At 43.3% G+C, this 26,517-nt stretch overlaps 1 protein-coding gene across 3 annotated transcripts in view; it reads right to left on the reverse strand.

Annotated features, from left to right (window-relative positions):
• Positions 1-26,095, reverse strand: part of ciartb (circadian associated repressor of transcription b) — a 34,806-nt gene extending 8,711 nt beyond the window's left edge. The window contains exons 1-4 of one of the 3 annotated variants that reach the window (XM_029768363.1): positions 25,923-26,095; positions 20,062-20,814; positions 18,580-18,655; positions 10,317-10,395 (exon numbers count right to left, since the gene is read on the reverse strand). In XM_029768363.1, coding sequence (XP_029624223.1) covers positions 10,317-10,395; positions 18,580-18,655; positions 20,062-20,793 — 887 coding nt within the window. In that variant the 5' untranslated portion in view covers positions 20,794-20,814; positions 25,923-26,095. Of the gene's footprint in view, positions 1-10,316; positions 10,396-18,579; positions 18,656-20,061; positions 20,815-25,684; positions 25,863-25,922 lie in introns of those variants that run through there. The other 2 variants (XM_029768362.1, XM_029768361.1) reach the window with 2 other exon arrangements.
• Positions 26,096-26,517: the final 422 nt, after the last annotated feature.

The raw sequence follows: 26,517 nt of genomic DNA on the forward strand, positions 1-26,517 counted from the left end.
AGATTACACCCCTGTCCACATAACAGTGGGTTAAAGTCCCGTTAGCATCATACAGATTACACCCCTGCCCACATAACAGTGGGTTAAAGTCCCGTTAGCATCATACAGATTACACCCCTGTCCACATAACAGTGGGTTAAAGTCCCGTTAGCATCATAGAGATTACACCCCTGACCACATAACAGTGGGTTAAAGTCCCGTTAGCATCATACAGATTACACCCCTGACCACATAACAGTGGGTTAAAGTCCCGTTAGCATCATACAGATTACACCCCTGCCCACATAACAGTGGGTTAAAGTCCCATTAGCATCATACAGATTACACCCCTATCCACATAACAGTGGGTTAAAGTCCCGTTAGCATCATACAGATTACACCCCTGTCCACATAACAGTGGGTTAAAGTCCCGTTAGCATCATACAGATTACACCCCTGTCCACATAACAGTGGGTTAAAGTCCCGTTAGCATCATACAGATTACACCCCTGCCCACATAACAGTGGGTTAAAGTCCCGTTAGCAACATACAGATCACACCCCTGCCCACATAACAGTGGGTTAAAGTCCCGTTAGCATCATACAGATTACACCCCTGTCCACATAACAGTGGGTTAAAGTCCCGTTAGCATCATACAGATTACACCCCTGCCCACATAACAGTGGGTTAAAGTCCCGTTAGCATCATACAGATTACACCCCTGTCCACATAACAGTGGGTTAAAGTCCCGTTAGCATCATAGAGATTACACCCCTGACCACATAACAGTGGGTTAAAGTCCCGTTAGCATCATACAGATTACACCCCTGACCACATAACAGTGGGTTAAAGTCCCGTTAGCATCATACAGATTACACCCCTGACCACATAACAGTGGGTTAAAGTCCCGTTAGCATCATACAGATTACACCCCTGACCACATAACAGTGGTTTAAAGTCCCGTTAGCATCACATACAGATTACACCCTGTCCACATAACAGTGGGTTAAAGTCCCGTTAGCATCATACAGATTACACCCCTATCCACATAACAGTGGGTTAAAGTCCCGTTAGCATCATGCAGATTACACCCCTGTCCACATAACAGTGGGTTAAAGTCCCATTAGCATCATACAGATTACACCCCTATCCACATAACAGTGGGTTAAAGTCCCGTTAGCATCATACAGATTACACCCCTGTCCACATAACAGTGGGTTAAAGTCCCGTTAGCATCATACAGATTACACCCCTGTCCACATAACAGTGGGTTAAAGTCCCGTTAGCATCATACAGATTACACCCCTATCCACATAACAGAGGGTTAAAGTCCCGTTAGCATCATACAGATTACACCCCTGTCCACATAACAGTGGGTTAAAGTCCCGTTAGCATCATACAGATTACACCCCTGTCCACATAACAGTGGGTTAAAGTCCCGTTAGCATCATACAGATTACACTCCTGTCCACATAAGTGGGTTAAAGTCCCGTTAGCATCATACAGATTACACCCCTGCCCACATAACAGTGGGTTAAAGTCCCGTTAGCATCATTTACATTTGACATTTTAGTCATTTAGCAGACGCTCTTATCCAGAGCAATTTACAGTAGTGAATGCATACATTTCATTTCATACATTTTTTTTCTTTTCCGTACTGCCCCCCCGTGGGAATCAAACCCACAACCCTGGCGTTGCAAACACCATGCTCTACCAACTGAGCCACAGGGACGTGTTAATAGTTGATGGTGACTCCACCACAGGTACCACAGGTACCAGCCAGCTGACTAAAACCGAGACTGTCTGTAGCTGGTTCCTCTAGGTAACTAGTTTTCCCTAGCCACTGTGCTTCTGCATCGCTTTCTCTTTGGCCTTTTAGTCTGGGTATCTACCCAGAAAGCACTTTGTGACAATGTCAAAGGGGCTTTATAATATTTGATAGAATTTGTAGTCTCCTATGGTAGAGGTTGTAGTATCTCATCCCAATATCTTCTGGGTGACCAGTGGTGTTCTGACAAAGGCTGGACTTTCTCTAATCTCACAGAATGTACAGTACTGATGGTTTTCACACCGTCTCTTCCTCTGGTAACAGAGAATCAAGTCTTATCCAGCCAAACCCGCTGAGGTGCCAACACCTTAGTTTCCACAGAACAGATCACACACATAAAGATAACTAACTAACAGCCTGCTGTTTCCCAGTCACTATAACACACATAAAGATAACTAACTAACTAACTAACTAACTGCCTGCTGTTTCCCAGTCACTATAACACACATAAAGATAACTAACTAACTAACTAACTGCCTGCTGTTTCCCAGTCACTATAACACACACAAAGATAACTAACTAACTAACTAACTAACTAACTGCCTGCTGTTTCCCAGTCACTATAACACACGTAAAGATAACTAACTAACTAACTGCTGTTTCCCAGTCACTATAACACACATAAAGATAACTAACTAACTAACTAACTAACTAACTAACTAACTGCCTGCTGTGTCCCAGTCGCTATAACATACATAAAGATAACTAACTAACTAACTAACTGCCTGCTGTTTCCCAGTCACTATAACACACATAAAGATAACTAACTAACTAACTGCCTGCTGTTTCCCAGTCACTATAACACACATAAAGATAACTAACTAACTAACTAACTAACTGCCTGCTGTTTCCCAGTCACTATAACACACATAAAGATAACTAACTAACTAACTAACTGCCTGCTGTTTCCCAGTCACGATAACACACATAAAGATAACTAACTAACTAACTAACTGCCTGCTGTTTCCCAGTCACTATAACACACGTAAAGATAACTAACTAACTAACTAACTAACTAACTAACAGCCTGCTGTTTCCCAGTCACTATAACACACATAAAGATAACTAACTAACTAACTGCCTGCTGTTTCCCAGTCACTATAACACACATAAAGATAACTAACTAACTAACTAACTAACTAACTAACTGCCTGCTGTTTCCCAGTCACTATAACACACATAAAGATAACTAACTAACTAACTAACTAACTGCCTTCTGTTTCCCAGTCACTATAACACACATAAAGATAACTAACTAACTAACTAACTAACTAACTAACTGCCTGCTGTTTCCCAGTCACTATAACACACATAAAGATAACTAACTAACTAACTGCCTGCTGTTTCCCAGTCACTATAACACACATAAAGATAACTAACTAACTAAGTAACTAACTGCCTGCTGTTTCCCAGTCACTATAACACACGTAAAGATAACTAACTAACTAACTAACTAACAGCCTGCTGTTTCCCAGTCACTATAACACACATAAAGATAACTAACTAACTAACTGCCTGCTGTTTCCCAGTCACTATAACACACATAAAGATAACTAACTAACTAACTAACTAACTAACTAACTAACTAACTGCCTGCTGTTTCCCAGTCACTATAACACACATAAAGATAACTAACTAACTAACTAACTAACTAACTAACTAACTAACTAACTGCCTGCTGTTTCCCAGTCACTATAACACACATAAAGATAACTAACTAACTAACTAACTAACTAACTAACTAACTAACTAACTAACTGCCTGCTGTTTCCCAGTCACTATAACACACATAAAGATAACTAACTAACTAACTAACTAACTGCATGCTGTTTCCCAGTCACTATAACACACATAAATATAACTAACTAACTAACTAACAGCTGCTGTTTCCCAGTCACTATAACACACATAAAGATAACTAACTAACTAACTAACTAACTGCATGCTGTTTCCCAGTCACTATAACACACATAAATATAACTAACTAACTAACTAACTAACTGCCTGCTGTTTCCCAGTCAATATAACACACATAAAGATAACTAACTAACTAACTAACAGCCTGCTGTTTCCCAGTCACTATAACACACGTAAAGATAACTAACTAACTAACTAACTAACTAACTGCCTGCTGTTTCCAGTCACTATAACACACATAAAGATAACTAACTAACTAACTGCCTGCTGTTTCCCAGTCACTATAACACACATAAAGATAACTAACTAACTAACTAACTAACTGCCTGCTGTTTCCCAGTCACTATAACACACATAAAGATAACTAACTAACTAACTAACTAACTAACTAACTAACTAACTAACTGCTGTTTCCCAGTCACTATAACACACATAAAGATAACTAACTAACTAACTAACTAACTAACTAACTAACTAACTAACTGCCTGCTGTTTCCCAGTCACTATAACACACATAAAGATAACTAACTAACTAACTAACTAACTAACTAACTAACTAACTGCCTGCCTGCTGTTTCCCAGTCACTATAACACACGTAAAGATAACTAACTAACTAACTAACTGCCCGCTGTTTCCCAGTCACTATAACACACATAAAGATAACTAACTAACTAACTAACTAACTAACAGCCTGCTGTTTCCCAGTCACTATAACACACATAAATATAACTAACTAACTAACTAACTAACTAACTAACTGCCTGCTGTTTCCCAGTCACTATAACACACATAAAGATAACTAACTAACTAACTGCCTGCTGTTTCCCAGTCACTATAACACACATAAAGATAACTAACTAACTAACTAACTGCCTGCTGTTTCCCAGTCACTATAACACACATAAAGATAACTAACTAACTAACTAGCTGCCTGCTGTTTCCCAGTCACTATAACACACATAAAGATAACTAACTAACTAACTAACTAACTAACTGCCTGCTGTTTCCCAGTCACTATAACACACATAAAGATAACTAACTAACTAACTAACTAACTAACTAACTGCATGCTGTTTCCCAGTCACTATAACACACATAAATATAACTAACTAACTAACTAACAGCTGCTGTTTCCCAGTCACTATAACACACATAAAGATAACTAACTAACTAACTAACTAACTGCATGCTGTTTCCCAGTCAATATAACACACATAAAGATAACTAACTAACTAACTAACTAACAGCCTGCTGTTTCCCAGTCACTATAACACACGTAAATATAACTAACTAACTAACTAACTAACTAACTAACTGCCTGCTGTTTCCAGTCACTATAACACACATAAAGATAACTAACTAACTAACTAACTAACTAACTAACTGCCTGCTGTTTCCCAGTCACTATAACACACATAAAGATAACTAACTAACTAACTAACTAACTAACTAACTAACTGCCTGCTGTTTCCCAGTCACTATAACACACATAAAGATAACTAACTAACTAACTAACTGCCTGCTGTTTCCCAGTCACTATAACACACATAAAAATAACTAACTAACTAACTAACTAACTGCCTGCTGTTTCCCAGTCACTATAACACACATAAAGATAACTAACTAACTAACTAACTGCCTGCTGTTTCCCAGTCACTATAACACACATAAAGATAACTAACTAACTAACTAACTAACTGTCTGCTGTTTCCCAGTCACTATAATACACATAAAGATAACTAACTAACTAACTAACTAACTAACTAACTGCCTGCTGTTTCCCAGTCACTATAACACACATAAAGATAACTAACTAACTAACTAACTAACTAACTAACTAACTAACTAACTAACTGCCTGCTGTTTCCCAGTCACTATAACAAACGTAAAGATAACTAACTAACTAACTAACTGCCCGCTGTTTCCCAGTCACTATAACACACATAAAGATAACTAACTAACTAACTAACTAACAGCCTGCTGTTTCCCAGTCACTATAACACACATAAATATAACTAACTAACTAACTGCCTGCTGTTTCCCAGTCACTATAACACACATAAAGATAACTAACTAACTAACTAGCTGCCTGCTGTTTCCCAGTCACTATAACACACATAAAGATAACTAACTAACTAACTAACTAACTGCCTGCTGTTTCCCAGTCACTATAACACACATAAAGATAACTAACTAACTAACTAACTAACTGCATGCTGTTTCCCAGTCACTATAACACACATAAATATAACTAACTAACTAACTAACAGCTGCTGTTTCCCAGTCACTATAGCACACATAAAGATAACTAACTAACTAACTAACTAACTGCATGCTGTTTCCCAGTCACTATAACACACATAAATATAACTAACTAACTAACTAACTAACTGCCTGCTGTTTCCCAGTCAATATAACACACATAAAGATAACTAACTAACTAACTAACAGCCTGCTGTTTCCCAGTCACTATAACACACTTAAAGATAACTAACTAACTAACTAACTAACTGCCTGCTGTTTCCAGTCACTATAACACACATAAAGATAACTAACTAACTAACTAACTGCCTGCTGTTTCCCAGTCACTATAACACACATAAAGATAACTAACTAACTAACTAACTGCCTGCTGTTTCCCAGTCACTATAACACACATAAAGATAACTAACTAACTAACTGCCTGCTGTTTCCCAGTCACTATAACACACATAAAGATAACTAACTAACTAACTGCCTGCTGTTTCCCAGTCACTATAACACACATAAAGATAACTAACTAACTAACTAACTAACTGCCTGCTGTTTCCCAGTCACTATAACACACATAAAGATAACTAACTAACTAACTGCCTGCTGTTTCCCAGTCACTATAACACACATAAAGATAACTAACTAACTAACCGCCTGGAAACTACTCTTCCACTGAAAACTAAAACATGGAACAATAGACTGTATCCCAAATAGCATCCTATTCCCTTATAGTGCACTACTTAAGGAACCATTTTGGGGAGCCCTCCAATAGAAAGCTGACATGAACTACTGCAGGGAGGGAGAGGAGAACAGACATGAACTACTGCAGGGAGGGAGAGGAGAACAGACAGGAACTACTGTAGGGGAGAACAGACAGGAACTACTGTAGAGAGGGAGAGGAGAACAGACAGGAACTACTGTAGAGGAGAACAGACAGGAACTACTGTAGAGAGGGAGAGGAGAACAGACAGGAACTACTGCAGGGAGGGAGAGGAGAACAGACAGGAACTACTGCAGGGAGGGAGAGGAGAACAGACAGGAACTACTGTAGGGAGGGAGAGGAGAACAGACATGAACTACTGTAGAGAGGGAGAGGAGAACAGACATGAACTACTGCAGGGAGGGAGAGTAGAACAGACATGAACTACTGCAGGGAGGGAGAGGAGAACAGACAGGAACTACTGTAGGGAGGGAGAGGAAAACAGACATGAACTACTGCAGGGAGGGAGAGGAGAACAGACATGAACTACTGTAGGGAGGGAGAGGAGAACAGACAGGAACTACTGCAGGGAGGGAGAGGAGAACAGACAGGAACTACTGTAGGGAGGGAGAGGAGAACAGACAGGAACTACTGTAGGGAGGGAGAGGAGAACAGACATGAACTACTGCAGGGAGGGAGAGGAGAACAGACATGAACTACTGCAGGGAGGGAGAGGAGAACAGACATGAACTACTGCAGGGAGGGAGAGGAGAACAGACAGGAACTACTGCAGGGAGGGAGAGGAGAACAGACAGGAACTACTGCAGGGAGGGAGAGAACAGACAGGAACTACTGTAGGGAGGGAGAGGAAAACAGACAGGAACTACTGTAGGGAGGGAGAGGAGAACAGACAGGAACTACTGTAGGGAGGGAGAGGAGAACAGACAGGAACTACTGTAGGGAGGGAGAGGAGAACAGACAGGAACTACTGCAGGGAGGGAGAGGAGAACAGACAGGAACTACTGTAGGGAGGGAGAGGAGAACAGACATGAACTACTGCAGAGAGGGAGAGGAGAACAGACATGAACTACTGCAGGGAGGGAGAGGAGAACAGACAGGAACTACTGTAGAGGAGAACAGACAGGAACTACTGTAGGGAGGGAGAGGAGAACAGACAGGAACTACTGTAGAGAGGGAGAGGAGAACAGACATGAACTACTGCAGGGAGGGAGAGGAGAACAGACAGGAACTACTGTAGGGAGGGAGAGGAGAACAGACATGAACTACTGTAGAGAGGGAGAGGAGAACAGACATGAACTACTGTAGGGAGGGAGAGGAGAACAGACATGAACTACTGCAGGGAGGGAGAGGAGAACAGACAGGAACTACTGCAGGGAGGGAGAGGAGAACAGACAGGAACTACTGTAGGGAGGGAGAGGAGAACAGACAGGAACTACTGCAGGGAGGGAGAGGAGAACAGACAGGAACTACTGTAGGGAGGGAGAGGAGAACAGACATGAACTACTGCAGGGAGGGAAAGGAGAACAGACATGAACTACTGTAGGGAGGGAGAGGAGAACAGACAGGAACTACTGCAGGGAGGGAGAGGAGAACAGACATGAACTACTGCAGGGAGGGAGAGGAGAACAGACAGGAACTACTGCAGGGAGGGAGAGGAGAACAGACATGAACTACTGCAGGGAGGGAGAGGAGAACAGACAGGAACTACTGCAGGCAGGGAGAGGAGAACAGACAGGAACTACTGCAGGGAGGGAGAGGAGAACAGACATGAACTACTGCAGGGAGGGAGAGGAGAACAGACAGGAACTACTGCAGGGAGGGAGAGGAGAACAGACAGGAACTACTGCAGGGAGGGAGAGGAGAACAGACAGGAACTACTGTAGGGAGGGAGAGGAGAACAGACAGGAACTACTGTAGGGAGGGAGAGGAGAACAGACAGGAACTACTGCAGGGAGGGAGAGGAGAACAGACAGGAACTACTGTAGGGAGGGAGAGGAGAACAGACAGGAACTACTGCAGGGAGGGAGAGGAGAACAGACATGAACTACTGCAGGGAGGGAGAGGAGAACAGACAGGAACTACTGCAGGGAGGGAGAGGAGAACAGACAGGAACTACTGTAGGGGAGAACAGACAGGAACTACTGCACGGAGGGAGAGGAGAACAGACAGGAACTACTGTAGGGAGGGAGAGGAGAACAGACAGGAACTACTGTAGGGGAGAACAGACAGGAACTACTGTAGGGAGGGAGAGGAGAACAGACAGGAACAACTGTAGGGGAGAACAGACAGGAACTACTGCAGGGAGGGAGAGGAGAACAGACATGAACTACTGTAGGGAGGGAGAGGAGAACAGACAGGAACTACTGTAGGGAGGGAGAGGAGAACAGACAGGAACTACTGTAGGGGAGAACAGACAGGAACTACTGCACGGAGGGAGAGGAGAACAGACAGGAACTACTGTAGGGAGGGAGAGGAGAACAGACAGAAACTACTGTAGGGAGGGAGAGGAGAACAGACATGAACTACTGTAGGGAGGGAGAGGAGAACAGACAGGAACTACTGCAGGGAGGGAGAGGAGAACAGACATGAACTACTGTAGGGAGGGAGAGGAGAACAGACAGGAACTACTGTAGGGAGGGAGAGGAGAACAGACAGGAACTACTGCAGGGAGGGAGAGGAGAACAGACAGGAACTACTGTAGGGAGGGAGAGGAGAACAGACAGGAACTACTGCAGGGAGGGAGAGGAGAACAGACAGGAACTACTGCAGGGAGGGAGAGGAGAACAGACAGGAACTACTGTAGGGAGGGAGAGGAGAACAGACATGAACTACTGTAGGGAGGGAGAGGAGAACAGACAGGAACTACTGTAGGGAGGGAGAGGAGAACAGACAGGAACTACTGTAGGGAGGGACAGGAGAACAGACAGGAACTACTGCAGGGAGGGAGAGGAGAACAGACATGAACTACTGCAGGGAGGGAGAGGAGAACAGACAGGAACTACTGCAGGGAGGGAGAGGAGAACAGACAGGAACTACTGCAGGGAGGGAGAGGAGAACAGACAGGAACTACTGCAGGCAGGGAGAGGAGAACAGACATGAACTATTGTAGGGAGGGAGAGGAGGACAGACAGGAACTACTGTAGCGAGGGAGAGGAGAACAGACATGAACTACTGCAGGGAGGGAGAGGAGAACAGACAGGAACTACTGTAGGGAGGGAGAGGAGAACAGACAGGAACTACTGCAGGGAGGGAGAGGAGAACAGACAGGAACTACTGCAGGGAGGGAGAGGAGAACAGACAGGAACTACTGTAGGGAGGGAGAGGAGAACAGACAGGAACTACTGTAGGGAGGGAGAGGAGAACAGACATGAACTACTGTAGGGAGGCAGAGGAGAACAGACATGAACTACTGCAGGGAGGGAGAGGAGAACAGACAGGAACTACTGTAGGGAGGGAGAGGAGAACAGACAGGAACTACTGCAGGGAGGGAGAGGAGAACAGACAGTAGAACAGAACTAATGTAGTCTGGCTGTAAACTCCGGGCTCTAGTTATTGTTCCTTGTGGTGTGGTGAGAGTTGGGGACAGAGACGGAGAGAGGAGGAGAGGGGATATTTACCCCATGTTTGGGTTCTGGAGGACTCCCATTATTCTCTGGATCCGGTCCATAGCAACGCACTCCTGGAAACTGCTAAGACCTGGGAGACAGACGGACAGACCACCAGAGAGATAATATGAGTTTTAAAGAACTGCTGGTTTTCTAAGCTACCTATTTAAAATATCAGTCCTTGGTTCAAAAAAGAGGTTGAGAAACCCTGGTGTAACTGTGACGCCACTTCCTGATCTGATCCACTAACCCCTAGCACTCTGTAGCTCTACAATATCTACCTAACCTGGCCCACTAACCCCTAGCACTCTGTAGCTCTACAATATCTACCTAACCTGGCCCACTAACCCCTAGCACTCTGTAGCTCTACAATATCTACCTAACCTGGTCCACTAACCCCTAGCACTCTGTAGCTCTACAATATCTACCTAACCTGGCCCACTAACCCCTAGCACTCTGTAGCTCTACAATATCTACCTAACCTGGCCCACTAACCTCTAGCACTCTGTAGCTCTACAATATCTACCTAACCTGGTCCACTAACCCCTAGCACTCTGTAGCTCTACAATATCTACCTAACCTGGCCCACTAACCCCTAGCACTCTGTAGCTCTACAATATCTACCTAACCTGGTCCACTAACCCCTAGCACTCTGTAGCTCTACAATATCTACCTAACCTGGTCCACTAACCCCTAGCACTCTGTAGCTCTACAATATCTACCTAACCTGGTCCACTAACCCCTAGCACTCTGTAGCTCTACAATATCTACCTAACCTGGCCCACTAACCCCTAGCACTCTGTAGCTCTACAATATCTACCTAACCTGGCCCACTAACCCCTAGCACTCTGTAGCTCTACAATATCTACCTAACCTGGCCCACTAACCCCTAGCACTCTGTAGCTCTACAATATCTACCTAACCTGGCCCACTAACCCCTAGCACTCTGTAGCTCTACAATATCTACCTAACCTGGCCCACTAACCCCTAGCACTCTGTAGCTCTACAAAATCTACCTAACCTGGCCCACTAACCCCTAGCACTCTGTAGCTCTACAATATCTACCTAACCTGGCCCACTAACCCCTAGTACTCTGTAGCTCTACAATATCTACCTAACCTGGTCCACTAACCCCCAGCACTCTGTAGCTCTACAATATCTACCTAACCTGGCCCATTAACCCCTAGCACTCTGTAGCTCTACAATATCTACCTAACCTGGCCCACTAACCCCTAGCACTCTGTAGCTCTACAATATCTACCTAACCTGATCCACTAACCCCTAGCACTCTGTAGCTCTACAATATCTACCTAACCTGGCCCACTAACCCCTAGCACTCTGTAGCTCTACAATATCTACCTAACCTGGTCCACTAACCCCCAGCACTCTGTAGCTCTACAATATCTACCTAACCTGGCCCATTAACCCCTAACACTCTGTAGCTCTACAATATCTACCTAACCTGGCCCACTAACCCCTAGCACTCTGTAGCTCTACAATATCTACCTAACCTGGCCCACTAACCCCTAGCACTCTGTAGCTCTACAATATCTACCTAACCTGGTCCACTAACCCCCAGCACTCTGTAGCTCTACAATATCTACCTAACCTGGTCCACTAACCCCTAGCACTCTGTAGCTCTACAATATCTACCTAACCTGGCCCACTAACCCCTAGCACTCTGTAGCTCTACAATATCTACCTAACCTGGCCCACTAACCCCTAGCACTCTGTAGCTCTACAATATCTACCTAACCTGGCCCACTAACCCCTAGCACTCTGTAGCTCTACAATATCTACCTAACCTGGCCCACTAACCCCTAGCACTCTGTAGCTCTACAATATCTACCTAACCTGGCCCACTAACCCTTAGCACTCTGTAGCTCTACAAAATCTACCTAACCTGGCCCACTAACCCCTAGCACTCTGTAGCTCTACAATTTCTACCTAACCTGGCCCACTAACCCCTAGCACTCTGTAGCTCTACAATATCTACCTAACCTGGTGCACTAACCCCCAGCACTCTGTAGCTCTACAATATCTACCTAACCTGGCCCATTAACCCCTAGCACTCTGTAGCTCTACAATATCTACCTAACCTGGCCCACTAACCCCTAGCACTCTGTAGCTCTACAATATCTACCATACCTGGCCCACTAACCCCTAGCACTCTGTAGCTCTACAATATCTACCTAACCTGATCCACTAACCCCTAGCACTCTGTAGCTCTACAATATCTACCTAACCTGGCCCACTAACCCCTAGCACTCTGTAGCTCTACAATATCTACCTAACCTGGTCCACTAACCCCCAGCACTCTGTAGCTCTACAATATCTACCTAACCTGGCCCATTAACCCCTAGCACTCTGTAGCTCTACAATATCTACCTAACCTGGCCCACTAACCCCTAGCACTCTGTAGCTCTACAATATCTACCTAACCTGGCCCACTAACCCCTAGCACTCTGTAGCTCTACAATATCTACCTAACCTGGTCCACTAACCCCTAGCACTCTGTAGCTCTACAATATCTACCTAACCTGGTCCACTAACCCCTAGCACTCTGTAGCTCTACAATATCTACCTAACCTGGCCCACTAACCCCTAGCACTCTGTAGCTCTACAATATCTACCTAACCTGGCCCACTAACCCCTAGCACTCTGTAGCTCTACAATATCTACCTAACCTGGCCCACTAACCCCTAGCACTCTGTAGCTCTACAATATCTACCTAACCTGGCCCACTAACCCCTAGCACTCTGTAGCTCTACAATATCTACCTAACCTGGCCCACTAACCCCTAGCACTCTGTAGCTCTACAAAATCTACCTAACCTGGCCCACTAACCCCTAGCACTCTGTAGCTCTACAATATCTACCTAACCTGGCCCACTAACCCCTAGCACTCTGTAGCTCTACAATATCTACCTAACCTGGTCCACTAACCCCCAGCACTCTGTAGCTCTACAATATCTACCTAACCTGGCCCACTAACCCCTAGCACTCTGTAGCTCTACAAAATCTACCTAACCTGGCCCACTAACCCCTAGCACTCTGTAGCTCTACAATATCTACCTAACCTGGCCCACTAACCCCTAGTACTCTGTAGCTCTACAATATCTACCTAACCTGGTCCACTAACCCCCAGCACTCTGTAGCTCTACAATATCTACCTAACCTGGCCCATTAACCCCTAGCACTCTGTAGCTCTACAATATCTACCTAACCTGGCCCACTAACCCCTAGCACTCTGTAGCTCTACAATATCTACCTAACCTGGCCCACTAACCCCTAGCACTCTGTAGCTCTACAATATCTACCTAACCTGATCCACTAACCCCTAGCACTCTGTAGCTCTACAATATCTACCTAACCTGGCCCACTAACCCCTAGCACTCTGTAGCTCTACAATATCTACCTAACCTGGTCCACTAACCCCCAGCACTCTGTAGCTCTACAATATCTACCTAACCTGGCCCATTAACCCCTAGCACTCTGTAGCTCTACAATATCTACCTAACCTGGCCCACTAACCCCTAGCACTCTGTAGCTCTACAATATCTACCTAACCTGGCCCACTAACCCCTAGCACTCTGTAGCTCTACAATATCTACCTAACCTGGTCCACTAACCCCCAGCACTCTGTAGCTCTACAATATCTACCTAACCTGGTCCACTAACCCCTAGCACTCTGTAGCTCTACAATATCTACCTAACCTGGCCCACTAACCCCTAGCACTCTGTAGCTCTACAATATCTACCTAACCTGGCCCACTAACCCCTAGCACTCTGTAGCTCTACAATATCTACCTAACCTGGCCCACTAACCCCTAGCACTCTGTAGCTCTACAATATCTACCTAACCTGGCCCACTAACCCCTAGCACTCTGTAGCTCTACAATATCTACCTAACCTGGCCCACTAACCCTTAGCACTCTGTAGCTCTACAAAATCTACCTAACCTGGCCCACTAACCCCTAGCACTCTGTAGCTCTACAATTTCTACCTAACCTGGCCCACTAACCCCTAGCACTCTGTAGCTCTACAATATCTACCTAACCTGGTCCACTAACCCCCAGCACTCTGTAGCTCTACAATATCTACCTAACCTGGCCCATTAACCCCTAGCACTCTGTAGCTCTACAATATCTACCTAACCTGGCCCACTAACCCCTAGCACTCTGTAGCTCTACAATATCTACCATACCTGGCCCACTAACCCCTAGCACTCTGTAGCTCTACAATATCTACCTAACCTGATCCACTAACCCCTAGCACTCTGTAGCTCTACAATATCTACCTAACCTGGCCCACTAACCCCTAGCACTCTGTAGCTCTACAATATCTACCTAACCTGGTCCACTAACCCCCAGCACTCTGTAGCTCTACAATATCTACCTAACCTGGCCCATTAACCCCTAGCACTCTGTAGCTCTACAATATCTACCTAACCTGGCCCACTAACCCCTAGCACTCTGTAGCTCTACAATATCTACCTAACCTGGCCCACTAACCCCTAGCACTCTGTAGCTCTACAATATCTACCTAACCTGGTCCACTAACCCCTAGCACTCTGTAGCTCTACAATATCTACCTAACCTGGTCCACTAACCCCTAGCACTCTGTAGCTCTACAATATCTACCTAACCTGGCCCACTAACCCTAGCACTCTGTAGCTCTACAATATCTACCTAACCTGGCCCACTAACCCCTAGCACTCTGTAGCTCTACAATATCTACCTAACCTGGCCCACTAACCCCTAGCACTCTGTAGCTCTACAATATCTACCTAACCTGGCCCACTAACCCCTAGCACTCTGTAGCTCTACAATATCTACCTAACCTGGCCCACTAACCCCTAGCACTCTGTAGCTCTACAAAATCTACCTAACCTGGCCCACTAACCCCTAGCACTCTGTAGCTCTACAATATCTACCTAACCTGGCCCACTAACCCCTAGCACTCTGTAGCTCTACAATATCTACCTAACCTGGTCCACTAACCCCCAGCACTCTGTAGCTCTACAATATCTACCTAACCTGGCCCATTAACCCCTAGCACTCTGTAGCTCTACAATATCTACCTAACCTGGCCCACTAACCCCTAGCACTCTGTAGCTCTACAATATCTACCTAACCTGGCCCACTAACCCCTAGCACTCTGTAGCTCTACAATATCTACCTAACCTGATCCACTAACCCCTAGCACTCTGTAGCTCTACAATATCTACCTAACCTGGCCCACTAACCCCTAGCACTCTGTAGCTCTACAATATCTACCTAACCTGGTCCACTAACCCCCAGCACTCTGTAGCTCTACAATATCTACCTAACCTGGCCCATTAACCCCTAGCACTCTGTAGCTCTACAATATCTACCTAACCTGGCCCACTAACCCCTAGCACTCTGTAGCTCTACAATATCTACCTAACCTGGCCCACTAACCCCTAGCACTCTGTAGCTCTACAATATCTACCTAACCTGGCCCACTAACCCCTAGCACTCTGTAGCTCTACAATATCTACCTAACCTGGCCCACGCAGCTCTACAACAGACACTCTGAAGCCACTGGGTACAGCATATCTGGGTAATAGTGGGTGGAAACAGTCTTCCTGTGTCTGATCAAGCCTTTTATCTCTCTGAACCCCTCTCTCTCTACATCTCTCTCTCTCTCTCTCTCTCTCTACCTCTCTCCCTCTCTCTTTCTACCTCTGTCTCTGTCTCTCTCTCTCTCTCTCTACCTCTTTCTCTGTCTACCTCTCTCTCGGTCTCTCTCTCTCTCTCTCTCTCTCTACTTCTCTCTCTGTCTCTCTACCTCTGTCTCTGTCTCTCTCTCTCTCAATTCAATTAAATTCAATTCAAGGGGCTTTATTGGCATGGGAAACATATGTTAACATTGCCAAAGCATGTGAAGTAGATAATATACAAAAGTGAAATAAACAATAAAAATTAACAGTAAACATTACACTCACAGAAGTTTCAAAAGAATAAAGACATTACAAATGTCATATTATGTCTATATACAGTGTTGTAATGATGTGCAAATAGTTAATGTACAAAGGGGAAATAAATAAACATAAACATGGGTTGTATTTACAATGGTGTTTGTTCTTCACTGCTTGACCTTTTCTTGTGGCAACAAGTCAAATATCTTGCTGCTGTGATGAGACACTGTGGTATTTCACCCAGTAGACATGGGAGTTTATCAAAATTGGGTTTGTTTTCTAATTCTTTGTGGGTCTGTGTAGTCTGAGGGAAATATGTGTCTCTAATATGGTCATACATTCGGCAGGAGGTTAGGAAGTGCAGCTCAGTTTCCACCTCGTTTTGTGGGCAGTGTGCACATAGCCTGTCTTCTCCTGAGAGCCAGGTCTGCCTACGGCGGCCTTTCTCAATAGCAAGGCTATTCTCACTGAGTCTGTACATAGTCAAAGCTTTCCTTAAGTTTGGGTCGGTCACAGTGGTCAGGTATTCTGCCACTGTGTACTCTCTGTTTAGGGCCAAATAGCATTCTAGTTTGCTCTGTTTTTTTGTTAATTCTTTCCAATGTGTCAAGTAATTAGCTTTTTGTTCTCATGATTTGGCTGGGTCTAATTGTGTTGCTGTCCTGGGGCTCTGTTTGTGAACAGAGCCCCAGGACCAACTTGCTTAGGAGACTCTTCTCCAGGTTCATCTCTCTGTAGGTCATGGCTTTGTTATGGAAGGTTTGGGAATCACTTCCTTTTAGGTGGTTATAGAATTTAACATCTCTTTTCTGGATTTTGATAATTAGCGGGTATCAGCCTAATTCTGCTCTGCATGCATTATTTGGTGTTCTACGTGTGTACATGGAGGATATTTTTGCAGAATTCTGCATGCAGAGTCTCAATTTGGTGTTTGTCCCATTTTGTGAATTCTTGGTTGGTGAGCGGACCCCAGACCTCACAACCATAAAGGGCAATGGGTTCTATAACTGATTCAAGTATTTTTAGCCAGATCCTAATTGGTATGTTGAATTTTATGTTCCTTTTGATGGCATAGAAGGCCCTTCTTGCCTTGTCTCTCAGATCATTCACAGCTTTGTGGAAGTTACCTGTGGCGCTGATGTTTAGACCAAGGTATGTATAGTTTTTTGTGTGTTCTAGGGCAACGGTGTCTAGATGGAATTTGTATTTGTGGTCCTGGCGACTGGACCTTTTTTGGACACCATTATTTTGGTCTCTCTCTCTCTGTTTCTCTCTCTGTCGCTCTCTGTCTGTCTCTCTTTCTGTCTCTCTCTCTCTACCTCTGTCTCTCTCTACCTACATTTACATTTTACATTTTAGTCATTTAGCAAATGCTCTTATCCAGAGCGACTTACATTTCATACATTTCATTTCATATATATTTTTTTTCGTACTGGCCCCCCGTGGGAATCGAACCCACAACCCTGGCGTTGCAAACACCATGCGTTGCAAACACCATGCTCTACCAACTGAGCTACAGGGAAGGCTATACCTCTCTCTGTCTGTCTCTCTGTCTTTCTCTCTCTACCTCTCTGTCTGTCTGTCTCTCTCTCTCTCTCTCTCTCTCTCTCTCTTTCTCTCTCTACCTCTCTACCTCTGTCTGTCTCTGTCTCTCTCTCTCGCCCTCTCTCTCTCTGTCTGTCTCTCTCGCCCTCTCTCTCTCTCTCTCTACCTCTCTGTCTCTCTGTCTGTCTGTCTCTTTCCCTCTCTCTCTCTCAGGTTAAAAGGACTGGAGATCAGATCACTGTCTCTGTTCTATGCTTTGATCCTTCCTCCTTCCGCTGCTGCCCCTTTGTAATTTAACAATACAGTGTACCTTATGAATTAAACTACATGTTATTCCTTCCTTATACTGATGTACTCCTGTAAAACAGAATAGCTTTACTCAATTGTACCGTAAATGACGGCTGCTATCGTGAAGCAACACGGCTGTAATTTGTTTATGTCACGTTACCAAGTATGTAAAGTGGCTCTTAGCCTATAGTGAAAGAAACAACGTGACTTGTATGAATAACACATGAGGGCATGACAACAGGATGTTTCCCATTCAGTGGATCTGCAGCAGCAGCCTAGTCAGCATGACTGATGAGCCTTCGGCTATCTATAGTAGTGATCTGTAGTGACGCACCACACACACACACCATTCAGAAAAGCTGTGTGCGTGTGTGCGTATGTGCGTGTGTGAGTGTGTGAGTGTGTGAGTGCGTGCGTGCGTGCGTGCGTGTGTGTAGGGTATAGAACGGGGAGGATTGAGGGGTTAAATGAGTTCTTGGAGATTAGATGACTCACTCACGTTCTGAGTACCTCCCAGAGCGCAGGCCTCTCAGGATGGAAGACAGGGGATGGAGGTAACGCTGGAGCTCCACACACTGAGGACAACACAGGTATCTTTTGGTTATCACTACGGCAACAGCTTCCAGGAACAACACAATATTTACATATGACAGTTATTCAGAAAATATGGTCATGGAATAAAACAACAACATACACAGTGACGGGTTAGCATTAGCAACTAGTATTCTCTAGCTATATAACATGAATACTGGGGGTTAGCATTAGTAACTAGTATTCTCTAGATATATAACATGGATACTGGGGGTTAGCATTAGCAACTAGTATTCTCTAGCTATATAACATGAATACTGGGGGTTAGCATTAGTAACTAGTATTCTCTAGATATATAACATGAATACTGAGGGTTAGCATTAGTAACTAGTATTCTCTAGCCAAATAACATGAATACTGGGGGTTAGCATTAGCAACTAGTATTCTCTAGCTATATAACATGAATACTGGGGGGTTAGCATTTGCAACTAGTATTCTCTAGCCTTATAACATGAATACTGGGGGTTAGCAACTAGTATTCTCTAGCTATATAACATGAATACTGGGGGTTAGCATTAGCAACTAGTATTCTCTAGCTATATAACATGAATACTGGGGGTTAGCATTAGCAGCTAGTATTCTCTAGCTATATAACATGAATACTGGGGGTTAGCATTAGCAACTAGTATTCTCTAGCTATATAACATGAATACTGGGGGGTTAGCATTAGCAACTAGTATTCTCTATAACATGAATACTGGGGGTTAGCATTAGCAACTAGTATTCTCTAGCTATATAACATGAATACTGGGGGTTAGCATTAGCAGCTAGTATTCTCTAGCTATATAACATGAATACTGGGGGTTAGCATTAGCAACTAGTATTCTCTAGATATATAACATGAATACTGGGGGTTAGCATTAGCAACTAGTATTCTCTAGATATATAACATGAATACTGGGGGTTAGCATTAGTAACTAGTATTCTCTAGATATATAACATGAATACTGAGGGATTAGCAACTAGCATTATAGGAATATCTTCTGATTAAAACAACTAGTGTTGTCTAGCCATATCTTCTGATTAAAACAACTAGTGTTGTCTAGCCATATCTTCTGATTAAAACAACTAGTGTTGTCTAGCCATATCTTCTTCTATTAATGACATATTTTATTGCCATATATTCTACTTAAAGCTACACATTATCACCCTGTTCCATTCATAGTGCTCTTTGTTTTGTTTTGAGTGCCCATAGTAGTGTACTAGGGCACTACACCCTTACTTGTACACAACTTTTGACCAGGACCGATAGGGTGTAGTGCACTGTCCAGGGAATCGGGTGGCATTTGGGCTGTGTGACCCATGTCTTATAACGGGTCTTATAAGCAGATCGACCCTCTAGAATGACATGTAAAATTTATAGGATCTACTATATGTGGTGACCCTTCACCTTTTGGGCAAACACCTGATCCTTTTCAGGCTCCCCAGGTTTTGGTGTGTCTCTGTTCCTACAGCCTTCATACTGGTCTCCAGGATGCCATCCATGGCTGTGTGCCCTCTTCCTGCCCTGCCCAGGCTTCCCAGTGCCACTCTGTCTACTGCTTCTATCCCAGGCTTGAGAGGAGGATGTCGGGCTCCATGACAGTCTCTGCTGCTGCTGGCCATACACAGTAGGAATATATTCCTGCGTCTCACTGGCCTCAGTGGGCCAGCTATATCCCTGGGTCTCACTGGGGCAGCGGACCGCCTCGTAGGTGGCTGGAGGGGTGCCACCACAACTAGAATCTCTGTCCCTGCTCAGTCGAGGGTCAGCATCGTTGGAGTTATCACTGTCCCCATCCCTACTGAGGCCAGAGTCCCCGAAATCTCCCGTGTCACTGCTCAGCCGATGGGGGTCCTCATGGTTGGAATTCCTGTTTAGCCTGGAGATCCCGTCCTTAGAAGAACCACAGTCAGTGTTACTGGGAGAGTCCCTTAATAATAATGATGATGATGATGATGGGGGTGGTGGTAAGGAGGATGAAGGTGCCGTCCTGGCACTGTCAACTGTGTGTCCGTCGGGGCTCAGTCCCACGCCACTGTCGTTGTCATTATCCTCACTGTCACTGGCCAGGTAGTCTATTGAGTAATCAGAGTCCGACGCAGACATCCTCCACCGGATAGCAGGGCTACGGGCTCTCATCCACTGGAGAGCATCACACACCTGCAACACAATGTACAGTACATTATCACACACCTGCAACACAATATACAGTACATTATCACACGCCTGCAACACAATATACAGTACATTATTATCACACACCTGCAACACAATGTACAGTACATTATCACACACCTGCAACACAATGTACAGTACATTATCACACACCTGCAACACAATGTACAGTACATTATTATGCACCTGCAACACAATATACAGTACATTATCACACACCTGCAACAATATACAGTACATTATCACACACCTGCAACACAATATACAGTACATTATTATGCACCTGCAACACAATGTACAGTACATTATCACACACCTGCAACACAATGTACAGTACATTATCACACACCTGCAACACAATATACAGTACATTATCACACACCTGCAACACAATATACAGTACATTATTATCACACACCTGCAACACAATATACAGTACATTATCACACAGCTGCAACACAATATACAGTACATTATCACACACCTGCAACACAATATACAGTACATTATTATCAAACCTGCAACACAATATACAGTACATTATTATCACACCTGCAACACAATATACAGTACATTATTATCACACACCTGCAACACAATGTACAGTACATTATTATCACACAGCTGCAACACAATGTACAGTACATTATCACACACCTGCAACACAATATACAGTACATTATTATGCACCTGCAACACAATACACAGTACATTATTATCACACACCTGCAACACAATGTACAGTACATTATTATCAGACACCTGCAACACAATATACAGTACATTATCATACACCTGCAACACAATGTACAGTACATTATCACACGCCTGCAACACAATGTACAGTACATTATCACACACCTGCAACACAATATACAGTACATTATTATCACACCTGCAACACAATATACAGTACATTATTATCACACCTGCAACACAATGTACAGTACATTATTATCACACACCTGCAACACAATATACAGTACATTATTATGCACCTGCAACACAATATACAGTACATTATTATCACACACCTGCAACACAATGTACAGTACATTATTATCACACACCTGCAACACAATGTACAGTACATTATCACACACCTGCAACACAATGTACAGTACATTATTATCACACACCTGCAACACAATGTACAGTACATTATCACACACCTGCAACACAATGTACAGTACATTATCACACGCCTGCAACACAATGTACAGTACATTATCACACACATGCAACACAATATACAGTACATTATTATCACACCTGCAACACAATATACAGTACATTATTATCACACACCTGCAACACAATGTACAGTACATTATTATCACACACCTGCAACACAATATACAGTACATTATTATGCACCTGCAACACAATATACAGTACATTATTATCACACACCTGCAACACAATGTACAGTACATTATTATCACACACCTGCAACACAATGTACAGTACATTATCACACACCTGCAACACAATGTACAGTACATTATCACACACCTGCAACACAATGTACAGTACATTATCACACACCTGCAACACAATATACAGTACATTATTATCACACACCTGCAACACAATGTACAGTACATTATCACACACCTGCAACACAATGTACAGTACATTATTATGCACCTGCAACACAATGTACAGTACATTATCACACACCTGCAACACAATGTACAGTACATTATCACACACCTGCAACACAATGTACAGTACATTATCACACGCCTGCAACACAATGTACAGTACATTATTATGCACCTGCAACACAATGTATAATGTAGAAAACCTAGTTCATGGGCAAGAGAAAAACACTTTTTAATTTGTTGAATGTAAGGGTTAAAAATAAACTAGGTGGGGTGCGAGTTTGGTAAAATATATATATATTTAAGCAACTCAGTCCAGCTTTAAACTTAGTCCTGAAAGTTCTAATAGTAGAATGTACAAGGTGACATTTCTAAACTGGGTATAACATCATCAGTTCCTCTTGTCATGTTAGTCATTGTACTGAACTGGTCAGGAATGGCCAGATCAATCAGCCCATGTCACTCTTTTTATTCACTTTTTTTAGCTCATAGATATTGTTGTAGTTTTTGAGTCACTCCAATATCACATGAACACACATTACATTTGGCTAAATGTATAGAATTGAAAGAAAATGTGCTTTAAAACGGCAACATTTTCCTTGCATCCCATGACAAAATGTGTAGAATTGCAAGAAATAATATTTAAACCTGCAAAATTGTCTCTCAAACAAGAGGGGTGTGAATCAATGTCAGAGTTTGGTTTTCATTGTATCTCCTTTTGGTATTTGGTAACAATTAGGCAGGTGACATTTTATCTAAATTGAGGTGAGTGCTAATGATCAGCTTTAGTCTAGTGTGTTCCTTTATAGCTGATCAGAACAATCTACTAGCATGTTATACCAGTAGATTTGGCTCTTCAGCCTGTTCCTCCTCCCGATCAAAAAGCCTGTGACGTGTCTGATAATCAATCGATGTGATTTTGTTTCATTGAATCTCTGTCTGTATATTTGGTTAATTGATCTCTGACTGGACAAGTGGAAGTGGTACAGCTCATGTATTCCCTTTGCTCATCGATCACAGATCAGAAACATTCAGCATGCAATAATGTAGCCTAAATCTATAGTATTATTTATCTATTGACTCGTAGTGGCCTTGTATATATAGAGACGAGGTTATTTTCCTATCTTCCCAACCCACTGAAACGAACCAAAATCCTGACCTCTGTCTCGTATGAACATTCCTAACTGTATTCTGGTATCTGTAGGTTACATTATCAAAGTACGTCTCGTTTTCGCATGTCAAAATACCCCTATAACATTTAACACACGTCTCTGCGCTGTATTTGCTTGGTGCCCATATGACTAACAAACAGTATGACAGTAGCTGTCTGGTAGATATACATTTATTTATGTTTTGTTACATAGTTGGTCCCTGTTAAGATACGTTGATATTTAACCCCAAAAAACGTCCTCTCTTCACCTCCCGTTATTCGTGAACTGATCTGTAGGCCTCTCTGTATAATCAACTCGATTTAGCCAAATAGGACATATTCTGTAACTCGTTGGAGGTTATCTAGCAAGTTTAGCAACTTTGGTCATTAGACTTTAGTTTGATTGCCATGACAAGGTTTGTATGATTCGCCAACGGTCCAGCATACCCGGGGTGCGCTGTGTGACAGCCTCACAGGCCTACTGCTGAAACGCCTTCAATCTATTCAGGAATCTGTTAAAGCTCGGAATTTATCAACGGCCGCAAGTTACAACTATATCTTTGCCAATCAAAGTTACTCTAACACTAAATATCACTTTCACTTGCTGTGGAATCTTTACATAGTGGCGCAGCAACAATCTTATTTGTGGAGAAACCCTGGCATCGTGACCATATCTTGGTTTTAAACACTTTAAATAAGCACTTCCGATTTTTTTGTTGTTGCGGTATTCCCCGGGACTCTCGGGATAAATATAAATTATTCCCAGTATGGAAACTTGGTAGATATTCGGGAAAATCTCAATGATGAATCTCAATTGAAAGTGAATTTTAGTCCAAGACTAGGTTTCCTCTGGCTCTGGGAAACCGGTCCTGTGATTCATATAGGAAACCACCAGCTTCCACGTGTTTAACATGCGTTATGCCATTAAATTAAAGCAAAGGTTAGGTTAGTACACAAAATAGGCGAGTTATATGACTTTATGGGACACAAGCTTTCCAAATCATTACACAGGGCACTTTATTATATAATTCTAGCAGGTTATTATGTAAGATGTTTACTGTTCTCTCTCTCTCTCTCTCTCTGCGATAACAAAAACACATGCATGTCCTTCTAGATTTGTTCCTACATTTCTCCTAAAACCCACATTTCAGACCCAGATACATTCAGAATCCACTTCCTTGAAGGGACCAGCTCTAACAGACAGATAAATATATTACACCATTGTGGATATCCAGGTTAAAATGGTTTTCAGGCAAAGCCAGTGGGAATTATACTGGTCACTGATAACAGAACAGTATCCTGGCTGGAGCATTCTGAACAAATTCATCTGTATAAAAGCACGTGTTATAAAATGGTTATGAAGGCGTAATTATGTTTGTAATGCTAGTGAATATTATGTTGATGCCTCAACGGAAGTCGAGAGTCCTTTTAATGTAAAATGCTTCTACACATGGCTAAGGTGAAATGCCTTCACTGGGCAACACAGATACTATCGACTTGTCCCTACTCTACCATTTTACAATGGAATAAACAGTGGGAGTTATGCTTGAATATCAAGGTAAACCAATGCCTAGGATACAGCTCGTACTGATCCATCGATATCAAGTCAATCCACTGAAACGATAGAATAGATCCTGTACATAGATCGTGGCCTGTCTGGATAAAGTATATCTACAAGTCCGTCCGTAAAGGATCACTGTGTAACATTACGTAATAAAGAAAAGCCCAACACCGCCGACAACACATTGGTTTTTAACTTGTTATTTCACATGTACATTAAACACCGGACACCGACAAGAAAACACACCTATAAACATCTAATTATATTCCAGTTCTATTGGGAATTTATATTAGAGCAGTTAAAATGATTTAAGACTTAATAGACGGCATAGTCTATTACACATTAATAGACAAAGACAACTCGGTTTAAATCTAATTTGCCCAGATAAAATAGTGTAGAAACATCGCTACAAAAGCTCATTGCTACAATGTGACCAACATGAATGAAAGAATAGTCGCCACCCAAGTCGATACTATGTATTAATTCCTCTGAGCGCAACCCTGGACGCGTCACCACACGCAGAAATAACACTCTCACCTCACACATTAGTTCCACAACCTCTCCGACAAGATATGTGACAAACTATTGTACAACGAAAGCTTGTTCTAGTCCAAAAGCAAATGGATGAAAACAGAAGACCACTAGGTTTATCATCCAACTCTTGTTGTGGGCTGTACAACACGTGTGTTTTCTAGATCAGTCCAGCCTCGTCGCTTATGTCAGCGCCAGTGCGCTCATCTGCCGTGACACAGGGTCTCATAGCGTCCTGACTTACCGGAACAAGTGACTATAGCGGCTTCCCCCGGGGTCTGCTATGAGCGGTGAGATCAGGACCCTGGGCTCATGGCTGGGCTCCCCCCCGGGTCGGTGTAGGGATGCGGTGAATGTCGTGATGGAGTAACGGACACCCCGTGCAGCCTCTCCTACGGCAACGTGTCTGAGAGGGCGGGTATAAACAAACTGGGCTCTCCGATTTGTGCTTTTCGCTACAATATCTGACAAATAGACATTGCGATAGAGGCCCGACGTAAGGCGATAGGCGAGAACAGCTTACATATTTACATCAAATGGAAATGATCAAAGCACGTGGTCACGCGGAACACTTTCGTGGTAGTAAGAAATAACAGAATTAACTTCGAGCTGACTCCAGATCGGTCCACAGATGAGGGGTTTTCAGTTCAATTATTTCCTTTGACACCAATAGCCTTTATTTCTATTGTATATAATGTTTGTATAAAACTAAGATATAAGGTATATAACTATAGCCCGCTGAGAGACTATTTTATCTGTTTGGTAAGTTGCAAAAACGCCTTCATAACGCCGTCATAAGACAAACGTTACAACATGCTGTTGACAGTTGAGACCTTCGT

This window comes from Salmo trutta, chromosome 12 (genome assembly GCF_901001165.1).
Source record: "Salmo trutta chromosome 12, fSalTru1.1, whole genome shotgun sequence".
NCBI classification, from domain to species: Eukaryota; Metazoa; Chordata; class Actinopteri; order Salmoniformes; family Salmonidae; genus Salmo; species Salmo trutta.